The sequence below is a fragment of the Muscardinus avellanarius genome, assembly GCF_963383645.1.
Source record: "Muscardinus avellanarius genome assembly, chromosome: 7".
In the NCBI taxonomy this organism is placed as follows: domain Eukaryota; kingdom Metazoa; phylum Chordata; class Mammalia; order Rodentia; family Gliridae; genus Muscardinus; species Muscardinus avellanarius.
In genome coordinates, this window is record NC_137793.1 from 22,236,200 (window position 1) to 22,261,347 (window position 25,148).

A 25,148-nucleotide genomic window follows, 5' to 3' on the forward strand; every position below is an offset into this window, starting at 1 on the left:
AGAAACCTTGATAGTGGGCACAGTGGTCTGCTCCAAAACAGATAAGGTTGTTGAGTGTCAGAAAGGATAAGTGACATGACCAAGGTCACACAGCTAGAAACATCCGGGTTCTGCCTAGTTCTAGTCCCTCAGGGAACTTGTTCCCTGGCAACAGATGATCTGTGGTTCTGACACAACCGGAGATGGGGCAGTACCACTGCTGTAATGAATACCTGGTCATTCTATTCAGTGGACCTCAGGCCCCTGCACTGGCTATTATCTGGTTAAGGATTCCAGTGCCTTTTACTCCCCATTTTTCCAGCTGCAGCACTCTGATTATACTTCCCAGATACACCTGACTGGTAAGAAGGTTGAACAAGGGGTCCTGCCCTGACTACCCAGGTCAAAGGTAAAGGACATGAACTCAAGCAAGGCCAGTTGTATTCTCTTTCCTGGGATTGTGCATTTTGAGCAGGGTAACCGAGAACTAAAACTGATGACAGTTGATTTATCCTGAAGAATTCCAACTCATGAGTCCCTATTGCCAAGAATCCTGGGATTTCCCTGGTTGCTGGCAGTTTCTGAATTTTGTTGTGAAGCAGATCCCCTACATTCTTCTAATCATTTCTTTCCTTTGCTAAAGTCGGCCAGAGTCCGTTTTGTTGTTCACAATAAAAAATAACCCCAGCTAAGGTGCTTCTGTTCCAAAGCCCTCTGACCTGGCTCCCCTGGAGTGTACCACCTGACTGTGCGCTCAACTTTGAAGATCTTACATAATTTACTTAAATTGAGATGTAATTCTTGTCTTGGTCAGAGTTCTTCAGAGAAACAAAATCAATAGTGAGTGAGTGTGTGTGTGTGTGTGTGTGTGTGTGTGTGTGTGAATAGAGAGAGATTTTAAGGAACTGTCTCATACAATTTTAGGGTCTAACAAGTTCAAAATCTTCAGGGCAGACTGGCAGGCTAGAGACCCAGGGAAAAGCTAATGCTACACTTTGAGTTCTAAGTCAGTGGAGAGGCAGATTTCCTCTTCCCAGGGAGAGCTCAGTCTTTTCCTCTGACGGACTTTAACTGATTGAAGTCTGCCCATATTATAGAGGACAGTTAATTTGCTTTACTCAATGACTTCTGATGTGTATGATGTATGTGTGTTGCTGGGAATTGGACCCAGGGGTGTTTTACTTCTGTGCTGCATCCCAGCCCTATTTTATTTTATTTTATTATTTTATTTTGAAACAGAGTCTCACTAAGTTACCCTACACTGGCCTTGAACCTGCAATCCTTCTGTGTCAGCCTCCCAAATACTGGGATTGCAGGCATGTACCACCATGCTTGGCAAAGGCTTCTGATTTAAATGTTAATCTCCTTTAAAAAAATAATCTTCAACATCTAGGCTGGTATTTAGCCAAATAACTGGGTACCATGGCTTTGCCAAGTTAATGCACAAAATCAGCCATCCCAATTTACTCACCACAAAACAAAATACAGCCTGACATGGTAGCAAAATAAAATACATAAAATTCACCCTTTGAAGTACACGATTCAGTAGTTTTCAGCATATTCACAAGAATGTACAGGTACACCACTGTCTCATCATATAACATTACATTACCCAAGAATGAAACACTGACAGCTCTGTGCCCTCTCCCATCCCTGCCTGCCTCCTGCTCCCAGCTTGGGGCATGGGGCAGTGCCCTAAGACTTCTGCAGGTTGCATATACACCGCTCAATTTCCTCTCCTCTCCCTCTTCCCACCTGGCAAATTCCTACATTCCTCAAGAGCCAGCCTTTCTTCTTTGATCTCCACCTCCCAGAGACACTAAACCCTACCTCAAAGTGAGTTAATGACTCCATATTCTGTGACCTGCAATAAAAGCTGAATCTGACTCCTAGCATATCCCTTAGCCAGCAGAATACTAACAAATAAAGATAAACAAAATGACCTATCCATTTGCTTTTCTTTCTCACTGTATCAGGAATTCGTAAACTGTAGCCAGGGATTTATAGGGGTCCTTAAAATTAACCCCATATCTTACCTATTTGTGCATGCATGTGCGTGTGTGTGCATGCGTGTGTGTGTGTGTGTGTGTGTGTGTGTGTGTCTGTGTGTGTGTGTGTGTTTCTGGGGACTTCCAATTTCCAGAAAGCTCTCAGAAAGGGTCAAGAGCCAGGGCATTAGATGAAGCATCTCAGAGGGCAGTCTTGTTTTATTAGTTCCTCTGTCCTCGTGCCTGCCGCCAACTCAGAGGGTTGCTGAACAACCTGAGCAAGAAAAGAATAACATTTAAGAAAGTTTCCTTCCTTCAAGGCTTTTCCATTATCACTCTCTGCGAAGCAGTAAAAAAATAAAAAGCAAAACAAAATAACATGTGCTTAAGCATCAGAGGAGGGGGAGAGCTGTTGGAATACACATATTTGTTTATTTTCCGTTTATTTTGTGCACTTACAAGATACCAAGCCCCCGAGCACAGTGTTCAGAGCAGACAGTCACTGTGAGAATCACTGGTCTCTACAGAGAGAGGAGACAAGACAGGAAACCAGGGACAGCTTCATGGGGGAGAGGGTGCTTGATGCCAGAAAGTAGGGGTGAGGGTCAGGCTGGACAGATGCACAGGAGGCCAGAAGGGGTCCCCAGTATGTGTGTTGGGAGCGGGACATCAAGGTGAACAGATGCCGCTGCTGGCCAAGGTCCTGGGAGAGAGGGTGGGTTCACACACCCACAGCTTGGCCGCCTAGTGAGCACCTGTAAAGCTCCAGGAGATGAAGGTGCAGAGCGCGAGCCAGGCCTGTCTGTGATGAGGTGTGGGGTGTAATTACTGAGCTGAGCGGGGGAAAGCTCTGACCCCAAGCCCAGCTGGGCAGAGAGCAGAGGAAGATTTCATTAGTGCAGGAGAGGAAGGATGTGCCGGCTTCCCCAGGGGCTGGAGGGCAGGAGGCCAGCCTGGCGGGGAGGCTGACCCGGTGGCCCTGGAGCAGTGATTGAGGGCCTGGGAAGCTGTGGCGCTGAAGGAAGAGACAAGGGAAGTGTGATTCCATCCATTACCTCAGCACTTACACCGAAAGATGGAGGACACCTGCCAGACACAGGCAGAAATTGCCCCCAAGAAAGGGAAATATGCGGCTTCTGATGATCAGGGTCCTGCCACCGTGGGCAGGGAAGGAATGAGCCTGTCTTGCTCGCAGCACCTCGGCCAGCGGGGGCAGGGGCTGGCTTGCTCCTCCTCCCGTGCCCCACGAAAGCCCCCGGCATCTCTCCTCTTTCTCCCTCCTCTTCCCATCTTGCTTGACCCCCTTCTTTTGATCCCCATCTTTCTCTCTCCTCTCGCTCTTACACACATACACAAACACACACACACATGCATGCATGCAAACACACACACAGGCAGGTCTGAGCAGATCATTCTAAATAAAACTGTGCATTATCAGGAGCAGGGATGTCAGACCCAAATCTGTGTTTGGATTTGGAGTGTCAAGATAACCATCATTAGCACTTCTCTCTCATGAACCATTTGGAAAATAGATGGAGGTTCCAACAGGCAGGAAGTTAGAAGCTTACCCTCTGTAATTACTGGGAGCTGAGTGGAGCATAGGGCCTGCAGCCCAAACCTAGGTTCTGCTTCCATCCTGGTGAAGTGAACTTAGGCAAGGGGCCCCAAGCAGAACCATGGGAAAACTGGGGGGGGGGGTCTCCTGCATGTCCGCTTCATTTCATAGCTGCACAGGAGGCTCTGAGCTGTCTGCCATATATAAGGGGTCCATAAGCCAGGAGCCCATGAGAAGGGAAAGAGCCAGGCATGGTATACACACCTCTAATACCAGCTGCTTGGGAAACTGAGGCAGAGGATCACAAGTTCAAGGCCAGCCTGGGCAATTTATTGAGACTCTGTCTCAAAATAAGAATAAGGATTTAAAAAGGCAGGACATAGCTCTGAGGAGTGCTCCTCTAGCATGTGTGAGGCCCTGAGTTCAATCTCTAGTACTATAAAAAAAAAAAAAGAAAAAAAAAGGAGGAGGAGGAAAGGATGACACACCATTTTCCAGTCTCTCAAGGAAGTCATCTGTATCTGCCTTGTTGGAGGAGAGCAGGGGACTGAGGCCAGCAACAATTTCTTTCCTACTTTTAGACCAGTGGCAGCATGTTGAGAGCAGAGATGTTTTTCAACATATTTGGCCCTTCCGAAGTATTTTCCAATTGATTTCTCACCATGACTGTTTCAGGCAGGTGACGAGCCATTTTGCCCCAAAGGATAGGAATTTGAGAGTTGTTAGAATTACCTAAATTAAGAGCCAGTGATCCAGGAAGAGCGTTGTGTGACCTTGATTGAGTTGTTTAACCTCTCTGTTCATGCTCCTCAGCTACAAAGTAAAGGTATTCAAAACAACCAATATTTCACAGTGAAGCTACTTTGTTTAAAGGCCTGTGGGGCATCCAAAGCTGGATATGCAGTGATTTTAGCCCAGTAATGCTCTCAGACCCTCTCACCCACTCTCTGCTTAAAATCTTCTTACAGTGAAGGGGTTAGAGGCAAGAAGGGACCATATAGGAGTAGATGGGGTATTCTCTGTAGAAATGAAGCAGATCTGCCTCTTGACTGGGGTGGCAATGCAAATTGTATTAGTCAAGTTTTGGTCACTTTGACAAAGATGCCTGGCAGAACAACGTAGAGGGGATAAGGTTTATTTGGCTCATGCTTTCAGAGGGTCAGTCCATGGTTGGCTGGCTTTAAGACAGAAATATCATGATGGCAGCACAGGGCAGAGTAAAGCTATTCAGGGCAGTGGGAGAGAAGAGAGAAAAAGAGAGAAAAGATACAGCCCTCCATACTATGTTCCCAGTGCCCTCCCAGCCATGCCCCACCTCTGAACCTTGCTGCATTGAAGACCATATTTTCAACATGTGAGCTTTTGAAGGGACACTCTAGATCTATACCATAACACAGATCTGCATGCAGGAGACCACGGCACAGAACCACACACACCCGAGTGCATGCAAAACTGGCAAAATTTCAACAGGGCATGGGGATTGTCCAATGTCAGTGCCCTGAGCTGGCTATTGTACTGTACTTGCATTTTCTTTGTGTCTGTGATTATTTCAAAGTAAATTTGTAAAAACATTCACATAGCTTCTCATTGCTCTTAGTTTAAAATCCAAACTCTGTACCTGAGAACCATAGACTGACTGTCAGGCCTCTCTGGTTTCCTCTTGAGCTTCATGTCCTGGCTCCATCACACTTCTCCCTGTGCCTTGAGCACATCCAGCCCACTCCTCCTCTGGGCCTTGGGCTCTGCCATTCCTTGCAAATCTTCACACCTCAAATGCTATATGTGAGTGAGACCTATCATCCATGTTTGAGAAGAGCCTCCCTTTCTCGATGAGACTCTCTACCTCTGGTTGACCCCCAGCTCTATCACAGTGGCCCCTTCTGTTGTCTTTATAGTGCTGTATCATCACGCAGGATACGATTTGTTGGCTAGTCTACTGCTTTTCTTCTTTCTTTCTTTCTTTCTTTCTTTCTTTCTTTCTTTTGTGGTAATGGGGATGGAACCCAGGGGCATTCTACCTCCAAGCTATACCCCCAGCCCTAATTTTTATTCTTTATTTTGAAACAGGGTCTCACTGAGTTGCGGAGGGCCTCACTGAGTAGCTGAGGCTGACCATAAACCGCGATCCTCCTGTGTCAGCCTCCCAAATTCTGGGATTACAAGCGTGCGCTACAACACTTGGCTGTAGTCTACTGCTTTCTTTACTGACCTTCCCTCCCCCATTGGAACAGAAGCTTAGAGAACAGAAAAAAATGTCCATCTTGGTCATCGGTATATCCTGATGCCTACAAGCATGTACAGGTGTGCAGTGAATATTTATCAATGGCAAATTAATGAATGAATCACTCAAGATACTATTTTAGCAGAGAAAGTTACCTGGTATAAAGTTTCTCAGCCAGGACTCATACTATTACTTAGACACATACAGCCTACCACCCTTGTTTATAGGCTGCTTTTTGTTCTGAATCTCTCACCTTTCTGATGACTCAAGTCTTCAGTGATCTAACTTCTTCCTAATCACAAACCTAGCAACTCTGGCTCATGGTATAATATAAGGTATTTATAGTTTAGTCTGAATCCCAGATCCATGTCAAGTTCCTAAACTTAAATTTTAAGTTTCATTAATATTAGTTCATCTTGAGGGAATTTAAACCAAGGAAAGGGAAATATAATTCTGAGACAGAAGAATCTTCCCATGCCCATGATGTTATGCCTCATAGGAAGCAAAGGGTAAACTTGGGTCCTGTTCTGGAGAGAAGGTTGTGATAGCAGAAAACTCATAGTACTTTAAAACATTCTACAATCTTCCCAGATCCCTGAAGTTCAAACTCTGTTGTTTTCTCCCCGTGTTTCTCTGAGCAAATCTCTGTCCTTCCTGGGGCCAGCTATAAAATGAGATGCCCAGTTATATAGAATATAAAGTCCCTTTTAGATTTAACTAGACTGATTCCAAGAGTAACCTTGCTTTTTGGAGAGTCTCGCTTTGTTTGTTCATCTGTCTGCTTGTTTGTTTGTTGACATGAGATCTCACTAAGTTGCGGGGTCTGATTTTGAATTCTCCCATCTTAGCTTCCTGAATATCTGGAATCATAGGCATGTGCTGCTGCACTTGACTTGCCATTTGCTCTGAATTTTTGTAATAATGTTCAGTAGCCCTTTTTTTGTTCTTATACCAACCAATTCTCTAATTCTCTGACAGCATTCCTGAGTATCCCATGATCCAGTTCAGTCCTGACACTATTTTGAATAGCACAGATCCCACAGGCTAAAGGCTCAGTCCTACAAGACTCCTCCAACTCCTGATACCACTTGCAAGTCCCAGACCACCTGTTCTTCTGATCAGGTAGCTATAAATCAGAGCTTCCCAGGATCCTCTACTTAAGGCTTAATACTTGGTTTAATGGCTCACGGGATTCACGAATACACCTTCCTTGTGTTTGCAAGTTTTCTTTAACGGATATAACTAAGGTATAGCCAGAGAGAAGAAATGCAGAGAGCAAGGTATAGGGCCAATGCAGGGAGGGAACAGAGAGTTTATATGCCATCTCTGAACATACCACCATGAAATGCTTTGTGTGTTTCCCAAGGTGAATCTCCGAGTCCCATAATTTAGGGTTTTATGGTGCCATGATGAGGTATGATTGATTGCATCATTGGCTATTAGTGACTAATTCAATCTACAGTCCATCTCTTCTCTCTGGAGGTTGAGTCACAGGGCTAAAAGTCCCAAGATTCTCATAAATGCCAGGTCCTTCTGGTGACCAGCCCCATACTGAAGCTATCAGGGATCCACCAAGGGTTCCCCTCATTATAACAGAAGATGCTCCTATATCCCCTTATCACCCAGAAAACCCAAGAGTTTTAGAAATTCTGTGTCGGGAACCAAAACAAAGGCCAAATATCCTTCTGTGTTACAGTCACACTCAAACCCTGGGGTGCAGGTCAAATCCTTCAGCTCTCTCCTAACCCCACCTATTCAGTCCCTGCTGTGGAAATCTGGTGTTTGTTATTGACATCTGTGCCCCCCTAATTGTGAGCACCTCCCCACCCACCCACCCACCTGGATGCTTAGCTTGGGACACTCAGGGATTTCTAAGGCTCTGGTAGCTCATTCGAAGGATGTTAGGTAAGGATCCTAGCCCCTTCTGCCTGGACTCTTAAGAATACAGTGAGCCATCCATATCCACAAGTTCCAAAACCACAGATTCAACCGACTACAGATCAAAATGTCACATTATTGCCGATGAACTCTATGTGCTACCTAGGCCTGTGATGGTCATGTCTATACTGAACATGTATAGACTTTTTGTCATTATTCCCTAAACAATATAGTATAACAACTATGTGCATAGCATTTATATCATATTAGGTGCTATGAGTCATCTAGAAATGTCTGAAAGTATACAGGAGGATGTATGTAGGTACATGCAAATACTACACCATCTTACAAAAAAGACTTAAGCATCGTGGATTTTGGTAACTGCAGCGGTCCTGGGACCATCTCCATTGGATATCAAGGGACCACCGTGAATGCTTGCCATTGGTAAGACACTGGTAGGTTCTTCCTAGCTTTGGGCATGGTAAAATGCTGGAACATGTTGTGCATGAAAGGGTTGGTTTCTACTTAGGCACCACTGGGAGAAATTAAACATTTAGGTGGCAGGGCTTTGTTTGAGGTTCCAGGTCATTGGAGGGATGCCTTTGAAAAGGATTGTAGAACCCCTTTATCATCCTCTCTTTCACTTCCCAGCCAGGAGGTGAACAGCTTTGCTCCTCTGCCTTATCCCCCCACCATGATGTGCTACCACATGCCCAAAGCAATGGGGTCAACTGGTCATGAATGGGAAGAGACTTTTTCTCCTTATAAGCTGATTATCTCAGGCATTTGTTGTAGTGGCTGACGTGAAGAGGCCAGGAAGTTCCTATTTCTAGAAATCTTTGGGAAGTCCCAATTGCTTCTTCTGGGTGGCTTAGTCCCTCACTTCAACCAGAGGTCAGAGGTTTTATTAAGTGACCATGGTGGCTGAATCTGCTTTTGCCAAAGTCTATCTAGGTTCGAGAAATCTGAAAGAAGGGTCTGTGGTGCATTGCTACTCTGTTCACCAAGGCTCTTCTATGAGTGTGCAATAGACTGTGACTTCTTTGGAGCTGGTTAAAGAGGAGTCCCTGACGAAATCATGTGTTGAGAGTGCTGCTTGGCTAGCAAATACCTATTCATCTTTCAAGTCCCAACTCAGACATCTCTTTTGAAGAGTCCTGCCTGGCCCCCCTGCCCATCACTCTTCTTCCCCGAGTTCAATTAGCTATCTCTTTTCCAAGCTAGTGTGTCCTCTTATTTGCTTATCCTTGATATACCCCCTTATCTTCAAATGGTCCCCACGGGACTGCGGGCCAGACCTGAGGACCAGACCTTGGCCCATTCCCCTCGCTCGGCATCCCTACTCCATCACAGGACAGGCTGGGGCAGAGCAGGGGTTCCGTGGACACTGGCTAAATTGTCGGAGAGTTTGAGCGGTAGCTCGCACACCACAGGCATAAGGTACTCCAGGGACTGACAGTGTGGGAGGTCCTTGCGAGAAGGCCCATCCTCAGGTCAGCAGCGTTCCTCAGCCTCCTCTTGCTCAGTAGCCTGAATTCCTTACAAACTGCATCAGCTCCTCATGGCACAGCAGGCTCAGTGCTCTGCTCATCTGCATAGCATCCTCCATTCACAACAGCCCTGAGCTATGGGCATGAATACTAATGCACTTTGCAAATGCCAGGCCAGAAAGAGGGAGCCCTGGACTGTCAATTAGTTCCCCTCAGCACCAGTTCACCCAACCCCCTCTGCTCACCACAGGCCAGCTCAGCTCAAGAAGCGACAACAGAAGCCAAAGTCAGCCTGAAGAGCCACTGTTGGTGAGGCAGTGGCTTGCAGCAGCCCAGGACGGGAGAGCCTATAGAGTGAGCAGAGGAGAGAAGCAGCCCTCTTCGGGACTTACACAGACAGTCCTGGGAAGAAGGATAGTATTTTCAGGGGCCCAGCCAATAATGGCTCCATGATGGTCACTGCCACTGGAGCTACTACCTAGAACTCCCTCTTCCTCCGGCCACCTCTGTGCCAGGCCGTGTGTGTGTTCCCTGGTATCTTCAAAGTCAATACAAAGGCTCATAACAGCCATCTCTGACCCAGAGTAAACATCAAGAAGGGAGGCTAAGTGGAGGGCCTCCCATCACACCATCCCTTCTTCCTGACACTGCGGTTCCCTCCCTTCCTCCTCTTCCCTCCCCTACCTCCCTCTGTTTTCCTTTGAGAGTCGATAAGAGATTGGACTTTGAAAACCTACACAGACCAGCTTCAAAGCCTCATTCTAGAAGCACTCCAGTTTTGCGGCTTGGAGGTGGGAGGCTCATACATCTTTGAGCCTTAGTTTGCCAATCCTCAAAATGGAGAAAAGAGCAGTCCCTGCCAAAGACACCACCAAGATTACTTTTCCAGTAGCTAAGACTTTCACTCAATGTGCTCTGATATGCCAAAAATGTCACTTTGCTTGTTTCTTAAATGGCTAAATTTTAATTTCTATTTCAAGTTCCCATTTTTTTTCAGTGGCGGTGAAATTGCAATCAGTTCAGGATTCCCCTTCCCCAGCGTGGTGTGGACACTGGGCTGGTTTACAGAGCACAGAGATAGAAGATGGACTCCTCTTGAGTGCATCTTTCCCCCCCCCACAGGAGGGCAGCCCCCAAATGTCCTATGCATTCTACAATTGTGTGGTCACACCTGGGGCCTCCCAGCCTAGATCCAACACTTGATGGCTCTCCAGGGGCTTTCTGAGCCAACCCCTCTTGAATGCAGGGGGAAGATTCTCCTCCTTGCTAGGCTCACCCAGAAGACACATCCTGACTTCCTTGCCCAGCACAGACACCCAGACCAATGGCTACGCAATCCCCCTGCCATAGAAAGGGCTGGTGGGGCTGGCAGTGACCCTGGGGCTGTATCTACTCTCCCAGGGCTCAGTGTTCAGCTCCCAAGTTCCACCAAAGTACAAGGTTCCAGAACGAAATAGCCCGTCAAGCCCCAGGCTTTATGGAGGCAATCATGACTAAGCCTCTCTCTCCTGCTCTCTCCAAGGTTCACCTGCTGTTCCAAGATTTTTATCTCATGCCTAGCCTTCCTGAGTCAAAATTCAAGAGTGACCCCATTGTTCCTGTGTCATCTCTTCCCCAAGCAGCGAATGCCACAGGTTTCCAATGCAAGGCAAAGCATGTGCCCACAGGAAATAACAAAAGAAGGCTCCATGAATATCTCATGCTTTTACATTTCCTCCTTTCTGCAGAGCAGATCTCAGAGTCAGACATTGATGTAACCTTTTCTCCCCCTCTTCCTTCCCTCATTCCCTCCTTCCCTCCTCGGGGGCCTCTTCCCTCTTCAGAAAGCAGTGGTGGGGACACCGGGAGCTGGAAGTTCAGCAGTGGTGCAGCGCCAGAGGTGGCTCATCCAGTCATTGCTGCCATTATTGCTAATCATCAGGAGCCCTGGATGCCGCTCCCTCCTCCCTTTCCTACTTTCTTCCTCCTAGGTCTCAAGTCTGTAGAAGCTGCAGAGGAAAAGCAGACACTGTGTGCACCCGGCAGGCTGGTGCGCCAGCTGAGCAAGGCTTCAGTTCCTGGAGCAACAGGGCTGCAGCCTAGAGCAGCACCTGCTGCTCAGAAGGTCTGGGACACAGTGCACCTTCCCTTGGCATCTGCCCCTGGAAAGCAAGAAGCTGTACCACACCAGTGACTGGCCACGTCCCTAGAGGAACCATGCTAAAAGAGGTCAGTTCCAAATGCAGCAGGCGGGCATGGAGCTGGCCAGCGAGCATGGGCTCTGGATTCGACCATCTGAGCTCAAGGCCAGCTCTATAGCTTATGGCTTTGGGAAGGCTACTTAGTTGACTCCTAATAAAATGAGGATTATTGAAATTACCCACCTTACAGGATTATTAAAATGATTAAGTGAGACCAAGCCTGTGACTGGCACATGGTAAGATCTCCATAAAAGAAAGCTACCACTGATAATGTAATTGTTATATAACCTACGGAGCTGAAGCTGGGGAGTCAGCACATTTACCCAAGGGCATGATGAATCCATATTTTGCACACATGTTAGAAAGATAAGAGGTTACACAGTCCCCACCCATCCTACCTCATCATCCCTGCTCAGCCCGATTCTCCCTTCTACACCCTCCAACCCCCATCCCTATCTATGCAGCTCCACCCTGCCCTTCACCTTCCTAAACTGACCTCAACCCTGGCCTTGCTGAGGCTCAACTTGGATGGCTCCCTAGGACTTTTGCTGGGGCCGGGCAGCCTGGCCAGGATGGAGAGGTAGTTTTTTGGGTGGCACCATGAAAGGCATTTCTGACCATTTCTTAGTAAAGTCTGGAATGTTATTGTGAGTTCTTTATCTGCCCTTCACCCCCTTACTCTGTGAGTTCCCAACGGCATAAATAAACCTGTGATAGAGAGGAGTCACTCACTCAATTCCCTCACAGAGTTGGGACTGAACGAATGGAGACCAGTGTGGCCACTAATGATAGCCCACACCTTTAACTGAGCCCAGCAAGCTGCCAGGCAGGACACTCAGTGTCAGGCAGGACACTCAGCGCTGTTTCTCAGTTCCTCCTCTGAATGATTAAGCCTGTTTTATGGAGTGTGAAACTGAGGCTCAGAGAAGTTAAAGTCACAAAGCTCAGAAATGAATGGATCCAATCTCTTCCTATCATCTTTCTTCTTAGGACAGAATTTCTTAACCAGGTGTCCATGCATCACGTGCCTCTCAGGGAGAGTGACCAATTCCACAAAGCAAAGCATGTGCTCCTGCATGCGTGGTCATGGGAGGGGGTGTCCACCGCCATCACCAGTGTGACAATATTTGTTTGAACATATTTGAACCCACCCATCTATCTGCCCTTTCCATCCATTCTTCCCCCACCCTCAGAGAGCCATTGGATGCATATTCATGAAGTCCCTTCCTTGTTCCTGGTATAGTGCTGGCACCCTTGTCTCTGGTCTCCAGGAATATCCTTCCCCCTCCCTGCTTATCCCGCTCTGCAGAACACACACACACACACACACACACACACACACACACACACACACACTCCCGGCAGGATCTGGGTGGCTCCGAGGGCTTTGCTGCCAGCGTCTGGGCTGTGTGGGCGGCTGCACTCTGTCTGAACTCATCCCAGCCCCCGGTGGAGACTGTTCCAGCGCTGGAGCGTGAAGGGGGATCCCTGGGGCAGCTCAGCCATCAGGACATGCTGCGCAGAGCCGGCGTCCTGCCTCCACACTTCCCCTGCAGCCCACATCAGTGCTGAACATGATCAGCGTGGACAGAGGAGGCCATGCCTGATGCTTAAGGACATGGACCAGGAGAGACGCTTCCCACCCAAGCTCCAGTCAAAGGTCTCTTCTCCCTCCCAGGGAGACGAAGGAGGTGCAAACAAAACTGGAATGTTTTTCTAAGCTCAGATTATATTTCTGCCAGAGAGACTAGGTGCTTGGCAGTTTTGTAATCAATCACTTTCAACCTCACCCCGCTAGTGACTTTCACATTAGTGGGATTATTAGTTCTACTTTCAAACATGCAAAAATTGAGCCTTTCAGAGGGCAACTAGCGTGCCCGGGGTCACACAAGAAACTCAGGGCTAGAGAGCTGATCTCTGTGACTTGGAAGTTGTCTCTGCCTCCCTGACCTCTGGAGATCTATATATACTTGTGGGATTGTTTTACAGTTCACACAAGGTCATCCTGACACTCTTAGCACCAGTCTCCCCAAATTCACCAGCCCCTTTCCCTTCTTCTCAGCATGATCCTAGTTTGTAATGATGAGTTGATTTAATGGGCTGCAGCCCTAAACTGCCAGCTTCCTGAGGACAGGGCCGCCACCTCTTCTTTTTTCATTATTGGCCCGTATATTTAAGATCGTGTCTGGCAGGTAGAATGTTGAATAAGTTGAATGAGTCAGTGAGCCCAGGAGAAAGTATTAATGAAGGGTATTTGCAGAGCATGAGAGAGAGAGAGAGAGAGAGAGAGAGAGACAGACAGACAGACAGACAGACAGACAGACAGCTTTTTTCCTTTACTTGATCTTACCCAGTCCTCACACTATCCCCATGAAGTGATGTATTCATATCTCACAGGTGAAGTTGGGGACATACTTAATAATGGAAGAGAGACTCAAACCCAGAACTAAGTGATGGTGTCGTTTTGCCTGGCCCTTAATACCTCAGCTGCAATATTTGGGGGACACTTAGGATGCTCTGGCCCAGGCTGAGCTGTGGTGGGTGGGGTGGAACAGAGGTGTGTCAAAGCTGGAAGAGATTGAGCCTCAGGTTTCTGAAAGCTCTTGTCTATTTGAAAAGGCTAGACTTACACATGCAGAGCATTTGGGAAATGGAAGAAGACAGCAGAGAGCACAGTGCTGAGCTGCACAGAATCAGGTGCCAGCCGCACTCCCTTCCTTAACTAATCTGAGCTTTTTAATACCAGATGGGGGCCCTGAGAATAGATTCCCCATCAAACAGATGAAGAGTCAATACGGAGGCCCTGGGAGGGGCTTTGGTTTACCGGTTTTTCTATCCCTCTCATACAGCACGGTGCCTCACCCCTGGAAACAGGAATGTTAGTGGCCCATGCTCAATCATGGGCCACTCTATGTGCCAGGCACCTACACAGACCTTGCAACTCTCGCTTGCTCAGCTTCTCACAGCTGCACCAGGCACTAATGCCATCCACAAGATGATGAAAGTAGGGCTCAGAGAAAATCCTCTTTGTGTCCTAAATCATACAGCAAAAGTCCCAAACCAAGATTTGAATTCAGTTCTGGCAGCTTCTATAGTCCAGACCTGATTCCACGCTACTTCAGTTCCTGGTGAGGATGAGTTGCTATCACCCACGAGTATACAAAGAAACACGGCCAAGGGGATAGGAATTGGGAGTAGGAAAGGAAGAACAGGAAAAGGAATGGAGGGGTGAGAGAAATCAATTAAGAGAGCTTGAGGAGGAAGAAGGGAGGCTAGGGCAGGCTTACCTGTTACGTAAACTCAGGCTGTTATACTCAAAGTCCGGGACCCCAGGGTGACAGAGACCACCACCGCACACAATAATGCAAACAACAGGAAAGGGTTTATCGGGGAACTAGCTCGAGCTAGGGTCCAAGTCTCATCCAGCACAGTGGAATCTTGACAAGGACCCCGAGTCTTTGTTTTATACATTTCATTCACTCGGGCTGTGATTTACAAAGGAGTTATCTTTAAACCAAAAGGAATTTTTATTGCTGCTATCTCAAGCAACAGACAGGATACTTGGTGCCTCCCATTTGGTTCGTGACTCCTGGGGTTGGTTGGGAGTTTTTCACCTTGACCCAGTGCCCAAACTGGCACTTAACTGTTAGTTGTATTCCTGGGAAACTGAAACTTAGGCCTAGCATGTTTACTATATGGATGAAGCCTGTCATGGCTCCGCTTTGTTCCTACAAGGCAAGCACATACAAGTTTGGCCAGCATCCCTGTGGGCCTCCGACAGCCTCCCCTGCTCCTTCCTTAATGGCCATGGAGAAAGCCCTATTTGGAGCTCATGGTAGAGGGAAGGCCTTGCTTCATAGCCTTCCCAGGGCCCACCCTTCAGGGTGTTCATTTGTCTGCTGGGGTCACAAAACCAAAGTTCCATAGTCTGAGTGGCTTGAACCACAGACATTTATTCCTCACAACTCTGGAGGCTGGGATTCCAAGATCAAGGTATGGCAGGGCTGGCATCTGGTGAGGGCTCCCGTTTGGGCTGCGGATGGCCACCATCCCCCAGTGTCCTCAGAGACCCCTTCTCTGTGCATGCTGGGCTGGGGTGGCTCTGGTGTCTCTTCTTGGAAGGTCATTAACCCTATCAGATCAGGGCCCCACCCTCACAACTGTGTTTAGCCTGGATTACTTTCTTAGAGACTCTATCTCCAAATACAGCCACACCACCAGTTAGGGCTTGAACATAATGAACTGGGAAAGGACAAAATTGTCGACCTGTACCAGAGTGGATGAGGGATGAGGAAGGGGTCAGAGCTGGAGGTGGGAAATGGGCTGGCTCACGTTCCAGAATAAAGGGACCACTGCTCAGGTAGGATGGTGCTGGCAGTCACCTTAGTGAGTATACCATGTCAGGGAGCTCAGGACTAAGGTCTCCTGCAGGCAGAGTGGCTGATGGAAGGTTCCCTCCGCACACCCACTCTTGGACTCCCTCTGTTCCCACACAGTTTCTAGGAGGCAGGAGGCAGGTCTGCTGTCACCTGCGTTTTCTCATCCCTCACACTTTTCCTCATATCCCCACCTAGATACATTCCTGCTGGGCATCTCCCAGGTGACGCAGTGCATGTGTGTCTAACTATTTATCTGCAGCTAATACCTACCTATGAGCTATTGCATATGTAAACACCTGGTCAATGGTAGATATGTCATAAACTGTTGCTGAATTAATGAATCTTCCCTGGGGAGAGTGTGCTTTTTCTTTTAAGGGGCAAGGGCAGCTTGGGCAAAGAACATCATCAAGCAAAGAAAAGCAATTCATTCATTCATTCATTCATTCATTCATTCATTCATTCATTCAGAGTAGAATGATTGCAATCCTGTCAGAAATCAAGGGTTAGGCAGACAGAACTAGCTCTGTCTCCAGAGACTCATAGTCCACAGGGGGAGATAGGGAAGATAAGAACAATAAGAACTAGGGTAATAAAAGCTCTAATAGGAAAAGAAACCTCAAGTGCACTGAGGACCTAAGGGCGTCATTGACCCAGGGCCAGAAGGGATTCCTAGAGGAGGTAATACCTGGAGAAGATATTCAAGGGTGAGCAACAAGTGGCCAGATGGAGAAAGGGGCGAGGGACCTTGTAAAGGCTGGAATGCAGGCCCCCGGAGGGCACATTTGGGGACAGTGAGAGGGATGTGTGGCTAGATACATGGGGAGCAACAGAGCCCAGAGCTGGGTAGGAGCCAGGCCACAAAAGCCCAGCAGTTTGGACTTTATATTGGTGATATTACTTCATCGCCATGGCTCAGAGGCAGCTAATCGCCAAGTCCTCTGGAGGCATTTGGCCACGTCTGATCTCTGGAGTGAAGCAATTTGTCTGTGCTCTGCCTCTCCGGAGGGTGTGAGAGGAGAGGGTGCACCTGGCCTTCTGTGACCTCTCAAGTGCTCTTCTTCTCACAAGTGTTCAGATCCTAGGAGATTAGCAGAGCTGGGGGTGAAGGGGCTTGGTGCTTCTCCAGCTGCATCTTGAGAAGGCGGCAAAGACCCTTGGGAGACAGCAGCATCCTCTCCTCAGCAGAGCCCTCCTCTGTTCCTGAGTCCTGGCCATGCTAGTGGATTCTCCGGGGACCCCTGGCTTCAGCCATACCCTACCCTACTTCTCCAGCAGGGAGACAGGAAGGCGGCAGGGAGCCCCTACATCCTGCTGTATCACCCAGGACTCCAGGGTGTGAGGCATAGGCAAGCCCTGAACAGACAAGCAGGAGATAGATGCAGGGAGGCTTTAAATTTGGTGGAACCCAGAGCAGATCTCTCCAGTGTTCTCCTCTAACAAGAGAGGGTGTCCAGGAGCCAGTGACAGAGCTTTGGACTCAGAGGTCGAATCTCACATCCTGGCTTGGCAAATTTGGGGCAAATTTCTTACCCTAGGTACACCTCAGGCTCTTTCTATGGTGAGGATCAGGCCTGGCCTGCCTAACTTACAGGGCTTTGGTGGACATCGTGTGGGGCAGTGTGGTTCTACAGCAGTGGGCAATGTAAGCCAAAGGAGGGTATGTCAGGAAGTCCACCTGCCCTGTGCACAACTCTTCTTGCTATGTGACAGAGTATTAAGTGTCACGTAGGTACATAGGTGAAGGACACTGTTCAGGCTCCCTGGATCAAGTTAATAGGCCTCCTGTGGCCCTGAAGGGGCAGCTGCCAAGGAGCCCTATATCTCCTGAGACTGTGAGACTGTGTGGCTGTGAGCCTGAGTGAATGCGGGCGACCATGGTGCCATTTTGCACCGTGTGTGCATCTGTGTGCTTGTGTCTCTGTGCCTTGGCTATAGCCTTATATACACCTGAGGACATTTGATGGGCATTGGGTCTGTTTTTGCATACAACAGCAGTGTTTGTGAGACTGTGTTTTTGGTTATTTATGGAGCCATATGTTGGGGGACTCAGTGAACTGCAAACACAGTGTGTATCTGTGTGGCCAAGAGGAGGTGACTGGGCAGGGGTCAGGAAGGATGGGCCTTGGGAGTCCTTGTGACCTGCAGTGACAGCTTGTAGCAGGGAGTTTGCTTCCTAAATCCAATCCCCAACCTTTCACAGGCTCAATCAAGTCCTGTCCCATAGCTGAGGACTGCTACATTCTTGAGCCCAGGTGGTGAGCAAGAAAGGAGAACCATGAAGAAGGGAAGGCACAGAAGAAAAGAAGAAAGAAGAGTCCAGGGGTGCTTCGGGCTCCTTTCCTCTTCCCAAGTTCCTGATCTGAGAAGATGCGCCCAGGGCCTTGGAGGATTCTGCAGGATCCCCATTCCCACAGAGCAGGAGGGCACCTTTTCCCAGTTAGTTGGATGTGTGCTTGGCCTCCCTCCCTGGGTGGGGCAGATTGTCCCCCGACCCAGGGAATCCAGTCAGTGGGTTAAATATGATTTCCTTTGAAGTCAAATGAAATCACAGCACATCACAGACAGGGACACACACCCCCACACCCACAGCGCTCACACTCAGACGCACGTTGTTCCTGGGAGGAATCCTCTGCCCCCCTCTTAACGGCACCCATCCGCCCTGTCCTAGCCCCCATCTGCCTGCCCCGTTCAGCCAGGTGCCTGTCCCGGGTGTCCCGTCCCGCACACGCCCGGGCCCGTGGGGTGCACGCAGGTGTGGGCAGCGGGGCCGGGCGCCCCTCGGCGGCGACCCCCCGGGCTGCGCCTCTGCTGCTTGGACTCTCGCCCGGCTCCGCGCGCCCCTGGCTCTGTTCATTCATGATTGGTACCGGCCCCCGGAGACCCAGCCCCAGCGCCGGGAGGGAGCGCGGCGCGGCGCAGCGGGCGGGCGGGCGGCAGGAGGGGCGGGCGGACCGCGGCTCCCGCACCGCACGCGGCGCGGGCTGGGCAGCCTCGGCCGGGCGGGCGCCGGCCCCGTGTCCAGCGCCGGGCGGGCTTCGGGGCTAGGTCCTCGGCCCCGGGCGAGGGAGCCGGCCGCTGGGGTCCGCCTGGGGCGCCAGGGCTCGCGCGAGCCGCTGGCCCTGTGAGTCAGTGCGTGTGCGGGGCTGAGCCAGAAGCTCCGAGCCCCAGCCCCACGCTCGCGGAATACCGAGCTGCAGGGAGCTGCCGGGGCTTGGGGCTTTTTTTTTTTTTTTTTTTTTTCCTTTCTCCTCCAATTCGGAGTAGACCATCCACACTGATTTCTGGTCAGGGGAGGGGAGGGACTGTGCCCGGGGTCCACAAGTCGCACACAAGTCTTCGCTGCCATGGGGGCCGTCATGGGCACCTTCTCATCTCTGCAAACCAAACAAAGGCGACCCTCTAAAGGTAAGCACTCCTCCTTCCTTTTGTTCCCCTAGCTGGATTTAGGGGTGCTGGGTGCTGAGCCCGGGTGCGCCGTCTACCTCCCTTAGTCTGGAACCCCCTCTCCAGAGAAGCCACACAGGTTCTAGAATCCTAAGGAGTAAGAGACCCGTGGGAGGGTTGGTGTGAACACCCAGAGGCGGGATCCAGAGCGGGTGCTGGCCCCAGGGCCCCCTGGACCCCTCTGGACACAGGGGCCAGGACCCTCCTCCTGGGGAGACCTCTAAGAGCAGAAGGAGGCGGCGAATTCACAGGTGGAGATGATGAGTGGATCCTCTGGGTGGAAATGTTGGGAAGCTCTTCCAGTTCCTGTGACGGCTGGCGTCGGTGCCACTGTGAGCACCCACCGGGGGACTCCACCAAGGGTGCTGACACGCAATCCTCCCAGGCAGCAATGCCAGGGGCAGACCCAGGAGTCCCCCCATCAGGGAGAAGGTTGCCCGCCTTCCCACCCCCAAATCATCTGCAAGCCAAAAGGAATCAGCTGCTGCCAGGAGGTAAAATTCCCAGGGCTCTGTCCTGGTGGCTCAGGGTGTCACAGAAGCATGCTGCCAGAGTCTGGGGGTTCAGGGGGGTAGAAAGCACTGTCAAAAGGCGGCTGAGAGGGGAAATGACATCAAGGCTTAGAGGCACGGTGCCCTGGAGTCCCTCCTGCCCGGAGCCTGCCCTGGTTACCTTTCCCCATCCACCCTGCCCATCCTACCAGTGAGTTGTCAGAGGGGCTCAAGTAAAGGGAAGTGTGTTGGGCCCCGTACATGGTGCAGGCCTCCTTCCAGCAGTTAGAAAGTTGTTTGTTGGCATAAAAAGACTGGAAGCAATTAGGAAAGGATGGGGATGGTTGGGTTTGGTTTCCTGCTCAATAGCCATTGTGAACAGTAGAAGGATTTTTAAGTAACCAGGCACATGTTCAACTGCTACCAGATTCCCATGACAGGTAGGGGTGACACTCATGCTGGCTGGCGGTTAGACTACAAGGGTGATGGTGGACCCCGAGTGCACCACGATTCTCCTCTTAGGACAAGTTGGTCTTGCCTCAGCTGGAGCCGCAGAGCTCCCCAGTAGAAAGCTGGCCTTGAAGGCCCAGGGAAGAAGAGGTCCAGGCATCCGGGCCAGTCCCCAGAGACATCAGGCTGGCTGAGCACCGAAGAAAGAGAGCTCTGGGTACAGAGCCTCAGTGTTGAGGCTCAACCAGCATTTATAGCCAGGAACACAGGAAGGGCCTCGACCCATGTGCTACTGACTTCCACATCCTGTTGGCAAAGATGGGGCTGTTTGACTGTTTTCTAGCCTTGAGCAGGACAGGTTCAGGAGCCTTGGACCAAGGTTTGTTGTCCTCTGATGCCGCTTAACTGGGGACAATATTCAAGTACCAAAACCAACTGTGAGGTCTCAGAGGCCAGGAGCCTGTGGTTACAGGAAGCTCAGAGGGTTGTTTAAAAATACTTTCTATTGCCTGTGCACTCCTTAAGAAGCAGCCAGCTGTCACAGAAAGCTCTCAGGCTCTAGAGTCTAGTGAAGTCTGGTGTGGATCCCAGGCCCATCGTTCCCCTTGGTAGCCTTAGGCTCTCTAAGCCTCAGTGTTCATATCCATCTAATGGGCGAGAATGTTACTTCCCTTAGGGACACCAGTTAGATGTTTACCATTCCTTTCTCTACCTAAAACTCCAGGTCACCCTGCATCAGTGCCTGCGGGATTCCCAGAGGCCAAAGCTCTTTGCTTTTTACTTCCAGGATCCTAAGAAAGAAAAGAGAAGGGGAACCAGCATTCAGTGTGCCCCTACTGTGTGCCTGGCACAGTGTTAGGATTTTTATCTGCATGATCTCAGCCTTTGCAACAATGCTTGTTTAGGCCTGTAGCAGGTCTTGGGGCCACTGGGCAGCCCAAGACAAGCTGCCTAAGTCCTGAAAGCTCAGGATTTTTTGGGGGGGCAGAGCCCTGGACACCAGCTTGACATGTTCAGGAGTCCAGCTGTGTATTTCCTCCAGGAATTTGCCCCTGGATCAGAATCTTATCTCTGCTAATCAGCATAAGCCCCTTCCAGAGGGCAGCCTAGAAAGGAAGACAGAGACCACTAGCCCTCCCAGGGCTACGGTCAGAGAACATATCCTAACCAGGTCACTTTGCCCCTCAGTGCCTCGGTTTCTGTAACTGGAGGAAGTCACAATCGACATTTCCTCTGGTTCCATTTGGTTCTCTAGTCCTAAGGTTTCTTTTCTTTTCTTTTCTTTTTTTTTATTGTTGCTGCTCTCACCAGAGCCGCTGGTATGATCTCTGAGCTGTCAGGCTCAGATCTAATTAGATTGTAGTCAGAAGAGAGTGGTTGGGATTTTCAGCTCAGAAATCAGTCTCCCTGCTGGGTTCGAATCCAGGCGTTACCACTTGCAGGCTGTATGACTAAGCCTTGTTTTCCTCAACTGTAAAACAGGGACAATAGTAGTTACTCTCTTAAAATAGCTGTTGTGTTGTGTGCATATCGGGGATAGCACAAGTCAAATGCTCAGCACAGGCTTTGCTACATAATAAGTGATCAGCAAATTTTAGATACTATTCAGTTTATGGCTCTATTGTCTGGGGCTTCCAAACCTTCAGAGTAAGCCCACCCTGGTACCTTAACAGAGAGAGGCTTAACAGCTCACTTCTGGAATGTTCTTCCAGCCCTATCCAGATAACTAAGACCAAAACCCCAGAGTAACTGGGATACTGATCACTTGCTGAACACCACCACCACCACCACCACCCACGCACACATACTGACCTCTGCCCCTGACTGACCCTGGAAACAATGTAAACGGCTCCACTTCAACCTTGAGTGCTCTTAAAAGACAATTTGGAAGCACACACCTGTATTTAAAATAGACCAAAAACTCTGCAGGATTGGGGCTGTAAAATAAATGCATTTGCTGCAGCTGGGTGTTCAGGGAGAGCCCCCCTGAAGGTGGCAGCCATCTAAAGTAATTTAAGAGCTGTGCCATGGAATAAAAGCACTCCAGTTCACTTTCTGTCCTTCTCTCTGTTTGGGATCGTTGTGTGTTTTTAATTAAAAAACTGCAAAAGCCATGCCTTTGGGATTCAGCTCCTGTATTCCAGTCCCGGGTAGCATTTCTGGCTGACAGTTTTATATGTGCTTATCATACCAAGAACACTGCTTTTGGGTTTGAGCAGGTGGGGGTAATCAGAGCAGGCCTTGCGGGTGCAACTGCTGGGTCTGGAGCAGGGGAACAGGGGAATTTAGGGAAAACATCACTAGACCAAGGGACTATCCCAAGACATTTACCTATAAGCAAATGTCCCACACTGCTGGATTGTAACTGCTGGGTTTAGGACCCAATGCAAGAATCCAGAACCAGGAGGCAGGGCCACACCTCAGATCTCTAGAATGCCCATTGCATAGGTGGAATTGAAGCCCACAGCTATCAGATGCTTCTCTTAAAGCCTGGCAGGGTAAAGACAAATAGGGGGCCGGTCTCCCGACTCCTAAATCAGTGAGACCATGGAGAATTTATGGAGGCATAGTTTACCTGAGGAGTCTGGCTTTGGAGTTCATGGATGGGGCAGCAGCATGTTTAACCAGAGATGAGTGACCAGCAAGAGGCAGAGAGTCATGGAGGAGCAGTGGTCCTGCTGCCACACAGTCCTGGGCTCAAGGGATTTTGGCCGGTAACTTCACGGTGAAAATGCCAAGTTTCTTCACATACCAAAGGGGACTGCAGCATGGTAGGCAGGTCTGTGCCTTGGGCCTTATTTATTCTCTCTGCTTCTTTGCTAATTCTTCTAGCTCTGTGATACCCACACCCCTTGTCTGCTAATTAAAATTCTGCCCACATTCTAAGACCTCTCTGAACTGTTTCCATATTCAGGAAGCCTTCTCTAAGCCCTAGAGAGAAGTGACTTCTCCCATCTGAATTCCTAAGTTCTTTTAAGGTATACATTCTCATGACTCATAAGTCATGCTTGGAATTAGGCAATCGATGGAGGTGTTAACCTCCTTCCCACCACCAGAGTATAGGCTTCTTGGGGCAAGAAACTTGTCTGAACTATTCTGCACACAGAGTTATTCCCCAGCTTGGTTCTTAGCACACAGTAGGTATTCAATAAACATATTCTGTGGGAAATTATAAACAGTGAAATAGTTGACCATACACCATTATTTCCTAGAATTTCAGAACCTGCTTCCCACTGGAATTTCAGTTACCAGCACCCCGCCTGGGATGAATTCTGTTATTTGGTCTGTTGGCTTTGAATTGGCTGTGTCCATGAAATGTATTGAATCTGTTTACCATTTAGCAGGAAAGTGCTGAGAACAGTATTCCCACTCCCAGCCCCCTGATAGTCACAAAAGTATGAGGAGTCCTTACACGGGGCCAGGAACAATTCTGGTCCCTAATTCCAGAAGAAGTTCCACGGAGTTCAAGATGAGCAGAAAGAGGGAGGTCAAAGGGGCCAGAACATATAGGTAAAAGATTTACTGCCTACAATCTGTGATGCTTTCCAATCTAGTCCAAGGCAAGTGTTTGGACCCCTTTGTCCACCTGGAAAGGTTTTGCTCAAGATGTGTTTTGTAAATGTACAAGTGAACATGTGAGTGCACACCTTAGCCAGCGACTGAAAGGCAAACGATTGCATGATAAGGAAATCAATAAAAGAACAAATGAACGAGGGAGCAAATGCCAACGCAATACGTGATGGAGGAATGGTTGAACAATGGGTGCATGAATAAAGCAGTGTGTGTATCCATAAGTGAATGGCTGGTTGATGAAGTCCTGGAAAAACTCATAAAGACTATCTTTTCATGAAGAATACTGGTGAGCATGCTCCAAGTCCCGGAGCTATCCCCCATCCTAGTTCACCTTGTGCCGTTAATAATGCAATACCACAAGCTGAACGAGTTTTAAAGAAAAGAGGCTTGTTTGGACTTACATTTCTGGAAGTCCTAAGTGGAGGGAATGCATCTGGGAATGGCTTTCTTGCTGGTGGACCTGGTGGTGCAGGGCATCGCATGGTGAGATACAGGGAATACCCATGTGTAACCTCTGTCTCTCACCAGGATTCACTCAGGGACTTCAACTTGATGACCTTACCTGAAGCTCATCACTTCCCAAGGCCCCACCTCTAAACAGCAGAGTGGGATTAAGTGCTTGCTTTCTCCATGGGGATTAAACACCAAACACTATTTTCAGAAGAGACAAAGCATATTGAAGCCACAACAGCCTTTCACTGTGATATTTGGAAGGAATCAAGGATTTAGGAAAACCTGGTACCAATAATTAATAGCAAACTTTTAGCAGTTGCCTCCTAGAAAGCTGAAAATTATAAATGCAGTCAAAAAGAGTCCTGGGAATTTTGCATACCAGTAGGTGGTGTGGTATCTATGGGGAAGGTGGGGCAATGGGAGAGAATCTCTGTTTCCGCTATCTTGATGAAAGGAAGTCAGGGACTGGACCCCCAGTGACTTCCATTGCGTTCTCTTGCACTTCAGGCTCACCTGTGCCCTGTCTGAGTGAAATCAGACCTCTCTGTCTGGCCACCCATGTCTTTGTTCCCTTAGCCAGTCCCATAATTAACCTTTCACATTGCACCCCGATGTCATTCCTGCCCAAGATCCACTCTAGCTTCTTTGTCCTCCTTCTACCTCTGTCTTCTCAATTACCTGGTGAACTCCTACCCATCCTTCAAGACCTTGTTCCATGGCGTCTCTTCAGAAAGCCCTCCCATGCTCCTGCAGGCAGACACATGTCTCCCTTCTCCGATCTCCCATAATTGTTGCTATTTCCCTTCGTGACAATCCTAAACACACTCTGAGGTTGTCATCATGGGTTTGCACATTTATCTCTCTGATTGGCTCACAGGCACTGATTCTTATTCCAGGGCCTCCGTCAGGCCTGACGCTGGGTCCAGACTTGATGGATGCTGGCTCTGTGGAGGTAAGAATGGATGGGCCAGGGTGTGTGTTCTTGACAGCTCTGAGCGGTGCAGGAATGCAGTGATGCAGATGAGAAATCCAAGTCTGCTCCTGGGGAGGAGCGTTGCAAAATTCCG

At 49.2% G+C, this 25,148-nt stretch overlaps 1 protein-coding gene across 5 annotated transcripts in view; it reads left to right on the forward strand.

Annotated features, from left to right (window-relative positions):
• Window positions 1–25,148, forward strand: part of KCNIP1 (potassium voltage-gated channel interacting protein 1) — a gene marked incomplete at both ends in the record, with an annotated part of 353,039 nt that overhangs the window by 103,478 nt on the left and 224,413 nt on the right. For 3 of the 5 annotated variants that reach the window (XM_080699440.1, XM_080699439.1, XM_080699442.1), the window contains one exon: window positions 19,015–19,075. The exons of the other annotated variants lie outside the window; for them this stretch is intronic. In XM_080699440.1, the coding sequence (XP_080555566.1) occupies window positions 19,015–19,075 (61 nt within the window). Of the gene's footprint in view, window positions 1–19,014; window positions 19,076–25,148 lie in introns of those variants that run through there. 5 annotated transcript variants of the gene reach the window in all.